The sequence below is a fragment of the Pomacea canaliculata genome, linkage group LG4, assembly GCF_003073045.1.
Source record: "Pomacea canaliculata isolate SZHN2017 linkage group LG4, ASM307304v1, whole genome shotgun sequence".
In the NCBI taxonomy this organism is placed as follows: Eukaryota; Metazoa; Mollusca; class Gastropoda; order Architaenioglossa; family Ampullariidae; genus Pomacea; species Pomacea canaliculata.
Window position 1 is genome coordinate 16,810,120 of NC_037593.1, and position 17,512 is coordinate 16,827,631.

Consider the following 17,512-nt stretch of genomic DNA (forward strand, 5'->3'; position numbering starts at 1 on the left):
AGATACTGACCTATTTTGTAAGAGGATTTCCTGCTCCCTTATTTTCGGGAAGGGTTTCGGGATTAAGCGTTTTATACGCCGTGACAGCAATAAAATCACGGCAAAACAGCCAGGCCCGTAAAGCAAGTGACATTAAGATAAAGAACAGCGTTCCCAAGGCGAGAGCTGGACCTAGGACTGCCGATCCTCAATTAATACTATCTTATATTAGTAGAATCAATTATATATTCTTAGAATTTATACTGATGACTAGAGGCAGAGCTTAACGTCTGCGCTGCCTATTCACCCAATCCTTTCAATTAAAGGCCTTGTTAAATTAACATATACACTGTACTTCAAATTTAACTTGCTCGGAAGCCTTATATGTCATTGACATAATGACAAGCATCGTCACATACCCCACAATGCGATTTCGGCAAGGTACTTTTATCTTGAATTTATACAAAGTCTAGGACATAAGATTAATGTAATAACACCTACTAATATCCTATTAGAAAAGCTCTGCTCTAAACTTGCGGTCGTGAGCTGTTCTGCAACTATTTCTAGGAATTGTGAAAGGGAGGTAACTTTGACCAGCGGGTAATTAACGCAGGAGTTACAGGCAAATTTAGTGAGTAAACATCAGCAGACAGCTATCGGCCACTAATAATAAAAGTCAAATAAGAAATTCCGAAAAATGACCACAAGCCCTATTTAAATAAATGCATTTTCGTAAATACAATTTCTAATAATGTAAGAAAAATCTTGTTATATTGGTTTAATGTGACACAAAATAATATTTATAAACATTTTTTATTTGCAAAACAATCTGAAATTTATAGAGACTGCCGTAAACAGGCACACAAACAGTAGTTTGTATATGTACCAAGTTGTGATTCTGTTCTTATGCATACATCATGCATGAATCATACATATATACATCCTTATGCAAGCACACACACATGATCACTAACAAACACATATAAAACTATATAGGAGCCCAAGTATGCATGCGGAGGCACTGAAACTTTGAGGATTTTTCATTTGTCAATGACAGGTGATAGTTTTGAAACAATAAAATGTTTCTGTTTTTTAGACTGACCCTATATAGCAAACTCATAATCAAAAACAGGAAATTTCAACAAATTCTATATCAGTATTAACCAACATTTTTTTAACCTTCCAGTCTCCTCACAAATGAACTTTCAGACACAAAGAAGGTAAATGCAAGTTATGTAATGCAGGCACGTCACAGCCCTAATGTATTTTTTATACTTTCAAAAATGCAATAATATCAGAGCCTTAAAAAGTTACATCACTATTTTTCTTATCTAAGTGCTCATCCAGCCATGTTACTGTTCATTGTATTTATTGCTACCCATTAATATAGGCACCAACTATCTTTCTCTCAAACGCTTCATGAAGGTCACTTCATCTTTGTTTCGTATTCCATACCTGTAACACAGGAACATTTGTAGTATGTTAGCCTTTTGGTAATAAAACATCCTATGAAAGCAAAGACCATTTTAAACAAGAAAAAAGTAACCACTGGTATGTATAAAAAGTGACAAAAACCCATGTCAATGCATCAAAATACTGCAAGTTCTACCAACCTGTAAACTTTAAATTGCTTGTTCAAATGAATAGCTTAAAAACAAAGCAACAAAATCTGACTCACTCTTTTAATGGCTTGTTGTCATCCATTAACTTTTCCCCTGCATAGTATAGCCAGTACCGCTTCCATATATACCTCCTGTAAATTGATGTTAAGAGCTGTTGTTTATATGATCATCAAAAACATTGCATTGACTAAGATGGTGGTATACCAAAATATTTCCAATACCTTATCTCATACCCCATCTCCTGCCAACATGAGTGTCAGGTTTGTTGAGAAAAAAAAGAGAAAGAAATGACTGTGACAAAGACACAAATACAAAAACCTGATTGCATACCCTGTCAGCATACCTCTAATAGGTAGCATCATCCAGCTCAAAAGTGAAACCTTTCTGATTTCCTAGATTCCTTGATATTAGCTTGCCAAGAAGCAACAGAGTGCAGGCACAGCAATTCAATCAAGATGTGGGCATTACTAAAGCACAAAGAATGTTGTAGGTCCACAAGCAAAGACAAAAAGACAAGGAGAGCAGTCACCCTTTTAGCCAGTCAGCCAACGCATCATCACTCTTTGGATATTGTTTTCTGCTGTTGATTTTCATGTATTTTCTTGTTAAGACTCAACCATAAAAACCATATTTGATATTAAAAAACACTGATTGCAACTTATTTAAACTTTATTACAGCTTACATTTTTTGCTAATTTATTTCATTTGCACCATTAATTAATATGGCATATTACTTTATTCATGATTTCATGTGACTATATTTTATTATTCATATAAAAATACCTGTATACTTTAATGCATCATCATTGCATAAGCAGCAATAACTGAAAGAGATAAGTGCATCTCCTGTAGTGTAGTAGCAAATATGCTTTAATCCTCTTACCAGCTAATGCCTATGGACCCTCCACTGCGAGTCAGTTTTAACATGATGTACCGTTTGATTCCATGTTTGAGATCCAGCACAGTAGCGTCCGGCTTAACAACCACTGCTGCAATCAGACAGAAATAATCCTTTCAAAGAAATATCTTTATCAATTCTGCTTAAAAATTAATACTGTACTTTTACATGATGAAGGTAGCAAATTAATATTGAAAGCTCATGGGGAAATCTCTCAAGAATTCTCAAAAAGTATATATATATTTCCATAATGCAAAAAAAACATGAGATTGGAAAAACAGGCAGAGAAGGAGGCAATGATGAAAGATCATAACACAAAGATTGTATACAAAGGTAAGGGCTTGTCTCTCTTGAGCTTTGCAACCATTGCTATCTTTTAAGGGCAAACTCCTACAAGGAAAAAAAATCGCTTGGTTCCAGTCAGGGAGGAAGGTGAGGTGCACATGTGGTGCTGGTTACTGTAGTGGTCATGCTTCAGTAATTGCTTTTTTCTGTGCCAACAAGTATTCTCATATTCCTTCCCTGGGTTGAACCATTTTTTTCATGCCAGATGGTGGAATTTCAGTTTTTCAGCTTACTACTGACATTTAAAAAAAATGGAGAAATGTAACTCTTCTTTAAGATTTGAAAAATTCACAATAATCCTTATTAAAATACTAACACATGACATCTCCATCAGCACGTCGTACGTTCACCACCATTGCTTGACCATACTCCAAGGCTATCATTGAGTTCACTTCCTCAAGGGTTACATAAGGATGAAGGTCTTTTAGAAGTGGGTCATTCTGAAAAATAAATTATTAGTAAAGAGACATATTTATTAATAAAGTAAGGTAGAGGAAGTGTACAATTACAATTAAAATCAATTCTTTGATATTTTATGATATGGTAGGTAATTTAATGATAACAATCAACATTTCACAAGCATTTATGCATTTTTGTATTATAAACATATATGACTGTAAAAACTTTTTCAATAATGGCTATAACCATTAACCATTGAAAATAAACCATATAAGTTCATCTAATATTATATAAGAAGTAAAACATTTTTGGTGGTCAATTTGTTTATATGACTTCTACAAATTTAGCTCTGATTATTTGCTAGATAATTAATGCCAAAAGAACAAAAATACTGACTAAAATGTTTAAAACAACATCTTTATAGTGATACATAATTAGCTCAGTACATTAATTGTAGCTTAGTGGCATTATTACTGGTTATAAAGTCATTCTAAATTCATTTTTCTAGAAGACTGATATTAAAATTGTTGACCTTCAGAATAATGGAGAAATGCTACAAGTATACACATCATTTGTATGTGCAGTTACTGATACATTTCGCAAACATTTTCAAGTCTACTGAGCAGAATATTTTTAAAAACATACAGTTTACAGCTAGAGCTAAATGGCAGCAACAGCTTTCTAGACCGTTTGACATTTGGCATTGTCACATATTATTCATCTTAATTTTTGTTATTTACCGATATAAGGCCAGCAACAGTATCTTGCACAACGTGCATAATCTCTCTGTGTGAAAGAACTTGTACATTTTCTTCCTTCACTTCTGTGATCTCTCTGTGTGAAAGAATCTGTTTATTTGCTTCTTTCACTTCTGCATTCTCTCCATGTGAAAGAATCTGTTGATTTTCTTCCTCTTCCTTTTTAACCTCTCTGTAGGAAGGCACACTTTCACTTCCTTCCTTCATATCTTTTCCATCACATATGAAGTCTGTTTCTTTTTCATAGTCTTCTTGGTTCTTCTCAACATTATCCGAAGACTTGCATGCTTGATCGTCCGTGTTTAAGGTTGGTTCCGACATTTATAATGTACTGAAAAGGTGATATTTTGTTATAAAAAAATCTCTGCATACATGAGAAATAAAGGAACAAAGATGATGGTGAATTTTTAATTTGAAAGACGTGGAAACTGATGCAAAAGATCCTGCTAATTTAACAATGAAACGTTACATCCACTTTTCATATATTACAACAAAATAAACACAAAACATAACTTCTAAAACCAAAAGCTCTTCAGCACCTTTTCCCTCGTTGGCGCTACAAAAACGTGTACTACCTGTAAGAGTAATGTCGACCAAAACAAATGGATGATGATCACATTGTTCAGTTCATAAAGTCTCCTAAAAAAAACGGCTATCTAAAGAAATGTGAGAAATTCTGTCTAAAATGTGCATTATTCAAGCGTGATTGAACTATACACCTTACAAACCAGCGCTGTGCATTGTTTACACTCTGTCTCGGACAGAAGTACGAACTATAATGACCACACACACCAGCAGCATTCTCCAGAGAAATTGACAGAACCTGCTTAATCACTAAAACGAAAACAAAAGTGTTTAGGACTGCTTGTAGTACAAGATGTACCTGCCCCAAAACTCTCAACTTCATCCTCCGCGGAAAGTTTCATACACAAGAGACAAAAGCCGTTTCACTAGGCAGAAGAGTTTGTAACAGATTTGTCCCCCTTTAAAGTGGTGTTGAAGGGTTTTGTGCACGGAGATTAGTGATATATTCATAATCAAAATGGAATATAAGACATAACACATTCTGCGGGCATGAGCACATTATACTGTATGTATTTATTTTGTGGTGTTTTGCAATGCATCTCTTGGCTTTTTGTTTTCGTCTTTACAATTTTGAGCTGTAGTAGTTGTACATCTGCATACACTCTGTGACTTACATTTTTGGATGAGTTAGAAGCATGAAATAATAAAACAATAATGAAGTGGTAAAATGAGTGTGATATAAAATACGTAATCTGTGGAAAAATATTTTCCATGAGCAAAACAGCTCGGAAAATCTTAACACATTATTTCAGTATGATAAGGGAGTAAGTCGAGGCCAATAGGCTTTGCAGCTTTTTAGTCGAGGTCGATCAAAGATACATGTATCTGGTTTAATTAATGCTAGAAGTTTAGCAGGTTATCAGCAGATCAGGTGGCCTGACAAGATACACAGTGCGTGGCATTAGTGTCGTCGTCGTAAAGTAAAGAAAAATAGATGATCAGATTTATTCAGCAGTGACCAGGAAGATTATCATTTAAAGCTGAGAAGTCAGTATATTTTCTTCACAAAAAAAAAGTTTACAAAATAGTACTGTTTTAGAGATAATGGGTAAAATAGCCCACTTTGTTCGCATGTGAGATACATTTTTTTTTATTTTTTCGAGTAAGACCTGCACGAAGTTAAAGATAATTATGAATGGATGTTTACATGTTAATATGGGTTCTATCTTTTTATATCAATGGTTTGAACTACTATATTATGAGGATCAGTGTTAATTCTGTTTAAACTCAGCTTGTAACTTAATTAACATAGTCAAGACTGGGTTTATTATGGTCATACCTATGAGTGAGATCCTTATTTAGTTTGTTCTATGCTACAATTTGTTTTATTAAATTTAATTTGAGTGATGGCATCTTAGAAGTAAAAGTAACGAACACAGGAAAGATCGATATTTTTAAACCAGATTTTAGAAACTTGATCTGAAATATGGCCTTGGTAATCTACAACCTACAGACAGTGAAAAAATCCAAATATGCAAATTCCATTATGGCAATGTTATTAAAGAAGGAGTGTGGTGGATAAGCTTCCTCAAACTTTTAAGACAGAAGTAGAGGTTGTTACTAACCAACTACACACTACTTTGTTATATCATGTTTTAGATGGTCTTCATTGTACAGATGGATAACCCATGATATGCTGTAGCAAAACCAATTAACTTGCTCATCACTTTTATGTTGCAGATTTAGATATCTTTTCATCATGAAGCTACAGGGCCTTTTAAACCACATCATGTTTATTCTGTTTGGGCTCCTTCATGTTCTACATTCAAGTTCATCCATTCCACTAAAGTTCAAGAGTATGATGGACATCGAGGCAGGCAATGTTCCTCAACATTCCAAACCTAACTACCTTGCTGACTTTTCCTCAAGGCAGCAGTATACAAAAAAAGAATCATATTCCTTCCAATCAGCTTATTCTATATTAAATCAGAAAAAATTGCTTTTAACCTCAGTGGAACCTCAACTGCAGGTGATGAAGGAACTCCAGGCAATGACATGTATTCTTTGCAAAGGGATAGTGTACCTTGTTCAGACCCAGGCAGCAAAAGGATCAACCAAAGAAGAGATTGCCAAGATTATAACAAAAGTCTGCATTTTTTTTCGAATAGAAGATGAGAGAGTGTGCATTGGTATTGTCAGTGTGTTCCAGGTAAATATTCATATTGATAGGACTGCTAGAGAACACTTAGTTATAGAACTGTTTAAATAAAGCTTGCTAGTTTGTGTAAATTGTTATCACATTTATAGTTGATTATGTATTATGATTATTGAATATATATTGAATAATTTGTTGAATACCATCATCACAGCAACAGTGACAGCAGAGATGATGTTAGTAATAATGGTAATGGGGGGTATGGATTCATTCATTTAAGGAAAGTGTATTTTTAGTTGGAAATAGGTGTTGACTGCTTCGTACCTGTTGATAATTATAACTTATAAACATCAGACATCAGTTCTGCTTATATCTGTAGAACTCATTGCTTTATAACTAACTGTTACTATATTATTTCTAAGAACAGTAAGATTTATTTTGAAATCAATCACTGTTTTTTTTCATTGTATTCCTTAGGATGAAGTGCTTACTGTTTTGGATGATTTGGCACTTAGCCCAGAGGAAGTGTGTGGAGTTTTGGTGGGAAAAGACTGTGGCATTCCATACAACCCTCTTAATAGCTGGAATATCTCTTTACCTAACACACCAAAGCCTCCTGTTGTGCCACACACATTACCAAAGGTGGGTGTAAGAGCAGAAGTTTATGAACTAACCACAGCTTGCCATAAATTTTGCATTGCACACTACAATGGTGCACGAATCACTGTGAATTCTCTTCGGCCTTTAACACTATCCAGCCACATATCCTAGCTCGAAGACTCCTCGACGAGTTTTCCCTTGATCATCAGCTAGTGTCATGGATAATTCACTTTTTGGTCGACAGGCAGCAACGAGTTCTTGTCAATGGCACTTTTTTCCGACTTAACCACCACATGCACCGGCTCACCTCAGGGATGTGTTCTATCCCCGCTTCTGTTATCCTGTATACCAACAGTTGTCGCAGTAGTCATGAGGGTCACTATCTTGTCAAATTCTCTGATGACACTGCACTGCTGTCTCTCCTTAGCGGGCCGGTGCACACTCACGGTGATGCTTTGGAAGAATTCATTGTTTGGTGCGATGACAACTTTCTAGAACTTAATGTGAGTAAGACGAAGGAGATTGTCTTTGATTTCCGTCGGAATTCTCCACCGTGTCCCGTCTGTGTCATCCATGACAAGGAGGTGGAAATTGTTTCTGCTTTTAAATACCTGGGCACCATCTTCGATAGGCGACTTTGCTGGGATGTCAACACTCAATCTGTCGTGAAGAAGGCTCAACAACGCCTCTTCTCCTACGGAAGCTGAAGTCTTTCTCTGTCTCCCCCAATTTCTTCAGCTTTTTCTACAGATCACATATTGAGAGCGTGCTGTCCTTCTCGTTCATCTGTTTCTATAATAGTTTATGGTGAAGGACAAGAGCAGCCTACATCGGGTGGTATCCACCTGCTCCAAAGTCGTTGGATCCACCAGAGTTCTCTTCAGGATCTGTATAACAGGAGGACTCTTCTGAAAGTGTCTGCCATCCTTCGTGATGACAGGCATGCTCTGTCGGGTGAACTTGTCCAGCTCCATCAGGTCGCCGATATAGTATGCCTGCATGCAGGACAAACCGACTGCGGCTGTCTTTTGTTGCTTCAGCCGTCAGACTTTTGAATGGATTATGAATGTGATGTGCATGCGATCATGTATGACTTTAATCAAGCTGGTATGATTGACTGCAACACGACTGCCTGTGGGTTGATATATATAATCGAGCTGCAACTGAATTGCCCTCTAGGGATTAATAAAGTATTATCTTATCTTATCTTATCTTATCAATAGGAAGCCATATAAAAGTTTTACAAATTCCTGTGTAAAATATAGTAGTACATTTACAATATTTTAGATCTCGTTTGTTTCGTAGTTAGCATCTTAAAAAGCTATTCAGTGGTCACATTAAATAGCATATGCTGCTAAATCAAGTATCTTATGATGTGTTTAGCCTGGCTCCCCATCTGTACGAGTCCTCCATCTGACAGACATTCATCTAGACAAGGTGTACCAACCTGGTTCAAATGCTGTCTGCAATGAACCACTCTGTTGCCATGTTGACGATGGCTTACCAGGTGAAGCTTGACATAATTTAGGATAATCTAAAATTTTCCAGTGTGGCATACATTTTCATGTTTATTGTCTCTGTGTGGTTTTGTGTGTGTTTGTGTGTGCATGCGTCCATGCTTTGTATAATGCGTGTTTATACATGATACTGCATGCTTGCTTCTGTAAGTGTACATCTCATGTATCAAAGCATTTGGTTTGGAAGGTAGCCTGGAAGGTCACTAATCAGAAATGAAACAGTAGTTCACATAACAGGTTAAAGAAAGGCTACACTGCTTTGATAAGACTTATTTCTTATTCCATATTAGCACCAGGAACACCTGGTGCTGGTCATTATGGAGACTACCGCAGTTGTGACACCCCACCATGGACATTGGAAGGACTTTTCAGTCATCTGGTGTCTAAGCAAGAGCAGGTAGCAAAAAATATACTGAAAGACTTGTCATTGCAGTCATCATAATCTCTTAAAATTTACCTTTCTGCTGACAGTTTCAAGTTGTATGTAGCAATACTAGCAACTAAAATTTTCTATACTGAATACTATTTTTCCAAGTCTCTTTCCAGACTCTAAGAAATTTTAAGCCATATGCATCATTGATCTGTTGTCTAAGGACTGATGTAATTTGATCTTAAGTTCTTCTCATGAGGTGTTGTTGGGAATGCACCTTTAACTAGGTATTTATGCAAATCTGCATCATTTACCTACTCATTATTATGAGATGTATGTGCAATGTACTAATGTGTATAGGTTTTGTTTAATGAACTTACTATAAAATATAAAAGAATTTAATTTCACACATATATGTGTATGTTTCTTTTTGCAGTTTGACTACATTATTTGGACTGGGGATCTGCCATCTCACACTGTATGGAACCAAACTCGAGCTGGTCAGACCTCCCTCCTAACGTCCCTCACAGACCTCCTTGTCAAGTACTTTCCAAATAAAAGGATTTTTCCTGCTCTTGGTAACCATGAGAGTGCCCCAGTCAACAGGTCTGATTTTCTGCTCTATAGTCTATATATCTTTAGTGTAAATCTCTGAATAGATATTATAGTTAGTACAAAAGACTTCTTGTATTTAAGTCTTAAAAATCTTACCTCAATGTTAGTTCCATTATATTGTATTATATCCAAAGCTCGCTGGAGTCAAACATTTTAAATATTGTGGAGCATGACCTTTTCAAGACTACAGTAATATTAAGAATATTAGTTGAAAGAGAAATTTCTTTTAACAGATTAGCTGAGCTCATGAGGGCTTCTGACACATGGTCATATATCTTTCTCTGGCCGGTGTATAAGAAAACTTGATGTTACATTATTTCTTTAGGTACTTTGCTGGAACACAATTTAAATGCATAAGTATAAATTACACTCGGACCTCGATAAGTCGAACTCAGAGGGACCCGAAAAAAAAAATCGACTTACGGAGTTTTCAAGTTAGGGAAAATGGCGTCATAGGCGCAAGTATTTGGCAGGGAACTAACAATTCGATATAGGGAGGTTTTTGACTTAGGGAAGGTCGACTTATCGAGGTCCGACTGTATATCTCTTTATGTACAAAGTATTTTTCTCATAGGTTCTTACAAGGAAACTATTTATTCAGGGTTGCAGATATTGGATTAAGGGTAGATAGCTTATGCCTCATGCCTCATGCATTTGTTTCAGCTTCCCTCCAAACTTTGTAACTGGAAACCAGTCCATTTCCTGGCTTTATGATTCTCTTGTTGAGTCCTGGAAAGCTTGGCTGCCTGAAGAGACTTATTCCACAATTAAACAGTATGTTACAAAGATATGGTAGTATTGTGGATTTATTATTTGTCTATATTGTGAATGTAATATGTATTTTTATACCATATATAATACTATATTAGATATTGACATTATTGCTTATTATTCTTTGAAAATCGCTTCCTTCAGCAGATTTAAAGCATTGATGAATAAAATACATCTGTTGTGTCTCAAACCTCATTACTTCAACACTTTATGATCTTTTGAAGGTCAGCTGTATTTGTATATTTGTGTTTGATATTTAAATTATTTTATTAACAGCAAGAAATAAGGCCTTCATTTTATATTAAAAAAAAAACAGTTAGCCTAAAATTTGGAGATTAATGAGAAAGTGAATATCTTTACTGTTAATCTAAACTTTGAAAGACTTCTCTAGGGATTCACTGAGCTTTTCAGCCGAGGGATTCACTGTTGTAACATGGGAAAATAGTAATTGTGGCAACTTTCACCAGAAAAATATGTAGGGTTGCATGTGAAGAGAAGCAGGAACTACTCAAATAAGTTTTAGTTTTCAGTCTTTTATGACTTTAAGGGTCATCATGTCTTATGAAAGTTAAAAAGTTATGCTGGCTTATGAAGGTGCGTGCATGAAAGTTAAAGGCTTATTCTAATTTATAAAGCCATTTTCTTACAGAGTAACAGATCAAAGGTAAAATTTATGTAGCTGTGTGTTTCAACTTTTTCAGAGGAGCTTTCTACACTATTAGTCCGTTTCCTGGTTTCCGAATAATTTCCCTCAACATGAATGACTGCAATAACCAGAACTGGTAGGTGTTGGTATGCTGATTCTTCTGTAAAATATATCTAAACTTAATGTAGTTATTTTGTCAGGTGCATGTATACTTTTGTTGTAATTTGCACCTGTACATGAAAGATCATGAGTATGAAAGTATGTTTATGAAGATAAATGGCTTCTGAATATGAAGAACATGTGGTCTGTTACAAGTAGTGGTGGATTTTACAGGTGGTTGTTGCTGAATACTACAGACCCCAATGGGCAGCTTGAATGGCTGGCACAGACATTGCAATTTGCTGAAGATAAAAAAGAAAAGGTAAATTGTTTCCCAGCAAAAGCTTAACTAGTAATGGAGAATGTTTTTGGATATAAAGTGTAATTATAACCTTCTATTGTCATTTTTTTTGTAAAGAATTCTGATGGGATTTATTTTTATTTTTTTTTTTTTTTTGGTATTATTTTCTGTAATCTGTTGAAGCAGTGCAGTTTGAAGTTTGATGGGGTTTTTTTCTTTCGCAAATTGGAGGTGTCCAGAAATGATTTGTTCTACTTACTATAGGCCTGTCTGCCAGGCACTCTATACATAAAATTAAGATGTTATTTTACACATTTTGTTATAGGTACATATCATTGGTCATATACCACCAGGTGTTTCTGATTGCCTGGAAGCCTGGAGCTACAATTATTACATGCTCATTGACAGGTTTGTAGACTAGTAATTTTTTTGTTGTTTGTTTGTTATATTTGTGGGCTTTTTTTCTTTTTTAAGAAGTAATTTTGTGTTAAATACTCTTAAAGTATAATCAGTTTTGATGGAGAAAAAGGTTTTATTTTGAATGGCACTAACCATTTGACTGTTTGGTAAGCCTGATCTTTTTGGGGGAATGTCACTGCAGATTGAGATTGAGAAAGTGGCCTTTAACATCAGCTAATTAATGTGAACATTTCCTTTTTCTTTAGGTATGAGAGTACAGTTACAGGCCAGTTCTTTGGCCACACACACTTTGATCATTTTGAAATTTTCTACGATCAAGCAACACTGAAGAGACCTACAAATGTGGCATACATCAGCCCCAGTGTTACACCCTTCTCTGACCTGAACATGGGTTACCGAATTTTTATTATTGATGGCAACTACACAGGCAGTTCTTGGGTGAGTAGGGTGCAGGCGGTGCATGTCAGTGATTGGATGGCATTTGAACTACAAACTTATGAGGAACATTACAGAAACACTGACATCTGTTTTCAGGAAGTACTTGATCATGCGACTTTCATACTGAACCTCACAGCTGCAAATGCACAGCCTTTAGCCAACCCAGAATGGCAGCTTGAGTATACAGCTAAGGTAAAACAAGATATTTTTTCTCCACAAGAATGTTTAGATTTGTAAGATTTTTTTTTATTTTATATGTAATTTACATGGGCCTCTTTTTTTTTCAATTGTTTAACATAAAGACAATTTTAGTGGACATTTTTCCTCATTCCTTCAGTCTATTTAAAGGACATCTGTTTCTTTTCCCTTACCCACAACTTTCTTTACCATAACTCATATAGTTCAGCCAGTCATGTTTGGCTTCAAGATTTGTCAGTGTTTCAGTTGTAAAAGTTTATGTGAAGGCTATCATTATGCAAGATCTCAGAAACAATTATAGCAGATGCTGATAACTACAATTACCTGTTACTGTTCTAGACCTGCTTATCAAGATAACTGAACATTAACTTACTGGAGAGAATGTTCCAGGTAGGGATCAAGCTGAGGAGCACACGTGGAGTTATGCTTTCACAAATTCCTTACATCAGCTTCACCAAGTACCTTCCCTTGGGATAAAATTATTCTTTCCTACCGAACAATGGAGGTTCAGCCTTAAATTCAGTCTGTGATTGTGTAAACATGCAAAGGTCACATCCTGGCTGAACTTACATGCAGGACCCGTCTGTTGATACTCAGTTCCCTTCAGAACTTCAGAATTTTGTTACCTACATTGTTCCCCAAGATTTGAAAGATGTTTCTTTCATGTAGTTTGAAGTCTTCCTTTCATGCTTTCATATTAGTTTTTTTTTTCAGGCAGCCTATAGCATGAAATCATTGTTTCCAGAAGACTGGGACAACCTAATCACAAAAATGAAGAACAATGACACACTTCTGCAAACTTTTAACAGGTCATTCTTATTATCTGTAAATTGCCATCAGCAGTGAAATCTTGAGTCGTTTAAAACTAAGTGAGGAGTTAAACGCGTTCTAAAAGCTTTCCTTCTCAGAATTTCTGAAAATTTCAATTTTATTTTTTCCCCTTTTTTTTTTATTTATTTCATCTGAAACTTTGAAATAATTTTAGAATAGTTTTAACTTACGGACATGTAACACAATCACATGTGTGCAGTATACAAAGTACTCTGTGCATTTTGAGTATTTCAAGTACAATATGTTAAAAATTCATATATATTTTATCATTTTTCTCATCATTCTGATTTTACAGGTATTACTACAAGTCTCATGCAGAAGACAGATGCGATGATACTTGTCGAAAATCTTTGCTGTGTGGCCTAAAAAGTGGACGCTCTCACAGTCCCGAACTGTGTTCAGACCTGGGCATAAGCAGCCTCCAAGAATTCCAATACCTGACTACACTGAAGAAAGTGTGCTGAGCATCATGCTTTGAGCTTTGTATTGTTTTCAGGCACACATACCTGCATCGTGTGTTAATACTCAGTCAATTTTTTTCTCAACATAACATTAAATTAAGAAAGCTTTTACTCAGTTTACATTATGGCTTTTTCAAAACACTTTTTATGAGCAGCAAGTATATATTTGCATTAATGAACCAACAGACTCATCAGAACTAGAGAATGGTTGTTAAATGTGAAAATGGGTGTTGCAAAGTGCTTGTTAAGGCCTTTTTACCCTCCTGAGAAATGTATTTTCTCCATGGCTTGCGTCAACATCCATTTCTGTATTTAACTGTGATATTGTAGTGTTGTATCAGAATGTCATTTTTGGAAGCATATAGCTGTTAATATGCTTAGATTGTTTTTACATATTTATCAATATGTAATTTGTATGATTCTTTGAAGGGACACCATAAACTGATTTCTTACCACATGAAATCGTTTATAACAAGCATATTTGGACCAGTATTATTTATGGTACAACTGAGAAGAATAACCGGTTATGATTGATCAGAATTGTTTGTATTATAAACTGTGAGGTAGATGAAGTTGTTTAAAAAAAAAACCAGATTAGAAAAATATTTGCTGTGGGTGATGGAATGCAGGACCTATACATGCTTGCTCATTACTAAGACAAATGTCAGCACAGAAATTACATCCCACTAACTACAAGGATGACATTTTTCGCCATTATTATACTAACAGATAGACTTCACCAATAGACTCAGGCTGGCAAAACAACATATTCAGACCATGTAACAATTTCAAAATGTGTGGACACTTTTCTAGAGTAAGTGTAATGGATTTTAAGACCCACATACAGTTCTGAAAAGATAGTGTAATGATTTAAAGACTTGAGGATATTTTAAAAGCGTGCAATAATTTAAGGTTTCGAGTGTATTTCTCAAGAGGATTGATATACAGTTAAAATATTCGTAGCAGCGTGCACAAGCTGATCAATTGCAATAACCGACAGGTGGCGGGCACAGCACTAGTGTTGCGTTCATTGGGATGCAGATGTCTGGAAGATTTGTGCATTTGAACACCATGTCGATGAGGTTGTCCTCACAAATGGGGGACGGTGTGGTCGTTTCTGCAAAAAGATGCCGCTTTTAAAAATTCAGCTCATCTGATCATAAGCACAGATGCCTGGTGTACATTCACATTAGGATGCATGTTCTAAAATACCTGCAGGCTTAGTTGACTGCTAAGCTTTAGCAGTGTGTCCCCTGACTGGCTGCTGAAGTGTACCAAAGGGTCAAACATACATTAACATAAGTGCAAACACGTGTGCCAAGCAAGCGGGAAGACGGAAAACTTCAAGCAGGCGGCACCACGTTTTGACTGCTGTTGACTCTCGAGAACAACACGATGTCGCCCGCTACATACCGTACGGTTTTCCCTCAAGTCAGTGACAGCAATTTTTTTTTAACTTAGTTTTTGACTTCGACCATTCATTCATTAGGTCCCAAGAAGTTCAAACAACCCTGTGACACATCTTAAGCTCTTTGATTACCTGCACTTTCGCAGCTATTGCAGGTTCGAGGGCAGTACACGTTGCCGAAGTTTATATCGCAGAGGCCGGGTACAGTGCAGTCGACAGAGCTGCTGTCCGTGCACAGCCACTGGTTGGTTGCGGGAGTCGTTGCAGTTGCAAGAGTAGTGGTAGTCTGGGTGGGAGTTGTGGTAGTTATTATTGGAGTGGTCATAGTAGTCGTCGGAGTAGTGGTAGTTTCAGTCGTAGTGATAGTAGTCTCAGTAGTGGTTATAGTAGTAGGAGTATGTAGTTCTCTCAGTCGTGATGAGATGTAAAAGTAGTATAGTCTAGCGGGTTGTAGTGGTCGTAGGAGTGTGGTAAAGTAGATGTCGTAGTATCTCAAACCCGTAAGAGGGTGGAGTGGATGTGGCCACAGTTCAGCATACGTCCAGCTTATCAACTTGGGTCTCGTCACTGGCGTTGTGTGGTGGTCGGTCAACCGCATGTGGATGCGTCTGCGGCGGTGGTGGTGTTGATGTAGAAGCGTCATCAGACCGTGCGTAGTGTTGGCAGCATCGGCACAGTAAGAGTTTGCTGTCAGCGATCCGGAGGCCTGGCAGTTGGATACCCCAGCTCTGGCTCTCATGAAGTCTGCAGAGCTATCAACACAAACGCAAAATAGTAATAAATAAAGAAAAATTTAGCAGCAAAATTTAAACTTTTTCTAGGTCAAAACAGATTTGTTAGGATGTGACAATAGGTGTATAGCTGTGTTCGATGTGGTCTTGATTCTCGCATACTAATGCATGTAAAAGCGATGATGGTAACGTTTCAGAATGATCCAAGAAAGGAAAAAAAACCAAAAACAAGTTGAAACTGGTAAAATATAAGTAAGCTTGATCGTGAAAGAGCTAATGTTGAAGCGCCAGAAAATAAATTCGAAAACTTTGTGGAGGGTAAAATTCATACGAAAGAACACAAAGCGTGCAAACTGATGCGAAAAAAACAAACTGATTGTCTGAAAGACTTACAAACACTAGCTTTCTCGCACCTCATATCACTTCGTTTCCAGTCCATTCCACGGAACACACCTGACAAGACAGATGAGAGATGCAAAATTTCCTACCGCACCGCGTTTAGCATGCAAAACAACGAAAACATTTTAACCATTAACAAGCACGCACCTACACACATTTAATAAACATAGTCAACATTACCTCATTTCTGTAAAGTATCAACCGATACAATAAATTGTGCGGATACCTGTATAACATCAAACTATGTGTTACACTCTTACATTCGTCATTACTATTCACAGATAAAGTATACTCACTGCAACTAGCACACACAAATAGTTCACTATGTTTGTCAATGTTGTGAACTGTATGAAACTCGATAAGTCATACGTTGCTAAAGACCTGTGAACAATGCACATGTTAGGTAGCTGAAACGTTTGTCAACACCGCTAAATAACAGATCAATTTAATTATAACTGCGGTTGCAGAGTAACATGACATTAGGTCCAGGTTCAGATTGCGGAACAGTCCATGTCTTTGTGAACGGAACAGTGGGGCAATGAGCATTATCGGCCGAGTTAACCCCTGTGCAGACAGTCAGCGGTGACGTTATTACGCGTAAGTGGTGGAAGTTGAGACAGTAGGGGACTGCGACAGACGATAACAAAGTGAGTTATTACTACAAACATTGATAAATGTATTAAAATTGAAACTATAAGTGTTTTTCTCAAAAGTGTCAAGGACAGCTTAAGCAATTATTACACATTTATGGCTTGTTATGGGAGGAGGGTGAGTGGTTACATGTTACTTTTAGCATGTTTGAACAAATCAGGTAACTGTCAGGTGCGGCAGAAGGAACATAATAATTACACTGTAGGCATTGGTATAACCTTTTACTTGTAAGCCCCACTTGACGAAACAAAGCGTAAGTCCCGCGCCCCTTGCGCCAGCATATGTAAGTCGTATATTCAATAAATACCGGGTATAAGAAGCTTAAAACAATGATCACTGCTTCGCGCCCCTTGTAAGCATGCGTCGCGCCTCCTT

The 17,512-nt window shown here is 36.6% G+C and overlaps 3 protein-coding genes across 6 annotated transcripts; 1 reads left to right on the plus strand and 2 right to left on the minus strand.

Annotated features, from left to right (window-relative positions):
* Positions 1–778: 778 nt before the first annotated feature.
* LOC112562701 (U11/U12 small nuclear ribonucleoprotein 25 kDa protein-like) lies at positions 779–4,965 on the minus strand. Of its 3 annotated transcripts, none has more exons than XM_025236124.1 (6): positions 4,889–4,965; positions 3,984–4,332; positions 3,161–3,284; positions 2,485–2,590; positions 1,658–1,732; positions 779–1,434 (listed from the first exon to the last, which is right to left on the minus strand). In XM_025236124.1, exons 2-6 carry the CDS (start codon positions 4,320–4,322, stop codon positions 1,377–1,379), a joined length of 702 nt encoding a protein of 233 aa, XP_025091909.1. In that variant the 5' UTR covers positions 4,323–4,332; positions 4,889–4,965; the 3' UTR covers positions 779–1,376. The 3 variants fall into 3 exon arrangements, with proteins under 3 accessions (XP_025091909.1, XP_025091907.1, XP_025091908.1); XM_025236122.1 differs by having other exon boundaries at positions 4,885–4,952; XM_025236123.1 differs by having other exon boundaries at positions 3,984–4,340; positions 4,897–4,946.
* LOC112562700 (sphingomyelin phosphodiesterase-like) lies at positions 4,959–14,426 on the plus strand. Of its 2 annotated transcripts, none has more exons than XM_025236120.1 (14): positions 4,959–5,091; positions 6,267–6,735; positions 7,159–7,323; positions 8,665–8,788; positions 9,089–9,195; positions 9,605–9,774; positions 10,447–10,557; positions 11,256–11,336; positions 11,534–11,621; positions 11,926–12,008; positions 12,266–12,458; positions 12,555–12,650; positions 13,371–13,465; positions 13,783–14,426. In XM_025236120.1, the coding sequence occupies exons 2-14, from the start codon at positions 6,286–6,288 to the stop codon at positions 13,949–13,951; spliced, it is 1,932 nt and encodes a 643-aa protein (XP_025091905.1). In that variant the 5' UTR covers positions 4,959–5,091; positions 6,267–6,285; the 3' UTR covers positions 13,952–14,426. The 2 variants fall into 2 exon arrangements, with proteins under 2 accessions (XP_025091905.1, XP_025091906.1); XM_025236121.1 differs by lacking the exon at positions 4,959–5,091 and adding an exon at positions 5,367–5,573.
* A 502-nt stretch (positions 14,427–14,928) lies between these two features.
* Positions 14,929–15,777, minus strand: LOC112561618. Its single transcript, XM_025234200.1, has 2 exons — positions 15,489–15,777; positions 14,929–15,065 (listed from the first exon to the last, which is right to left on the minus strand). The coding sequence occupies exons 1-2, from the start codon at positions 15,679–15,681 to the stop codon at positions 14,929–14,931; spliced, it is 330 nt and encodes a 109-aa protein (XP_025089985.1). The 5' UTR covers positions 15,682–15,777.
* Positions 15,778–17,512: the final 1,735 nt, after the last annotated feature.

What these genes read in the sequence shown, in the direction of transcription:
- LOC112562700 (XM_025236120.1), top strand. Translation starts at nt 6,286, where the DNA reads ATGAAGCTACAGGGCCTTTTAAACCACATCATGTTTATTCTGTTTGGG. An exon ending in TGCCACACACATTACCAAAG is followed by an intron (nt 7,324 to 8,664) that starts GTGGGTGTAAGA and finishes TGATGTGTTTAG; the next exon opens with CCTGGCTCCCCATCTGTACG. An exon ending in TGTTGACGATGGCTTACCAG is followed by an intron (nt 8,789 to 9,088) that starts GTGAAGCTTGAC and finishes ATTCCATATTAG; the next exon opens with CACCAGGAACACCTGGTGCT.
- LOC112561618 (XM_025234200.1), bottom strand. Translation starts at nt 15,681, where the DNA reads ATGACCACTCCAATAATAACTACCACAACTCCCACCCAGACTACCACT. An exon ending in CAATAGCTGCGAAAGTGCAG is followed by an intron (nt 15,066 to 15,488) that starts GTAATCAAAGAG and finishes ATCTTTTTGCAG; the next exon opens with AAACGACCACACCGTCCCCC.
- LOC112562701 (XM_025236124.1), bottom strand. Translation starts at nt 4,322, where the DNA reads ATGTCGGAACCAACCTTAAACACGGACGATCAAGCATGCAAGTCTTCG. An exon ending in CTGTTGCTGGCCTTATATCG is followed by an intron (nt 3,285 to 3,983) that starts GTAAATAACAAA and finishes TTTATTTTTCAG; the next exon opens with AATGACCCACTTCTAAAAGA. An exon ending in GACAACAAGCCATTAAAAGA is followed by an intron (nt 1,435 to 1,657) that starts GTGAGTCAGATT and finishes CCTGTGTTACAG; the next exon opens with GTATGGAATACGAAACAAAG.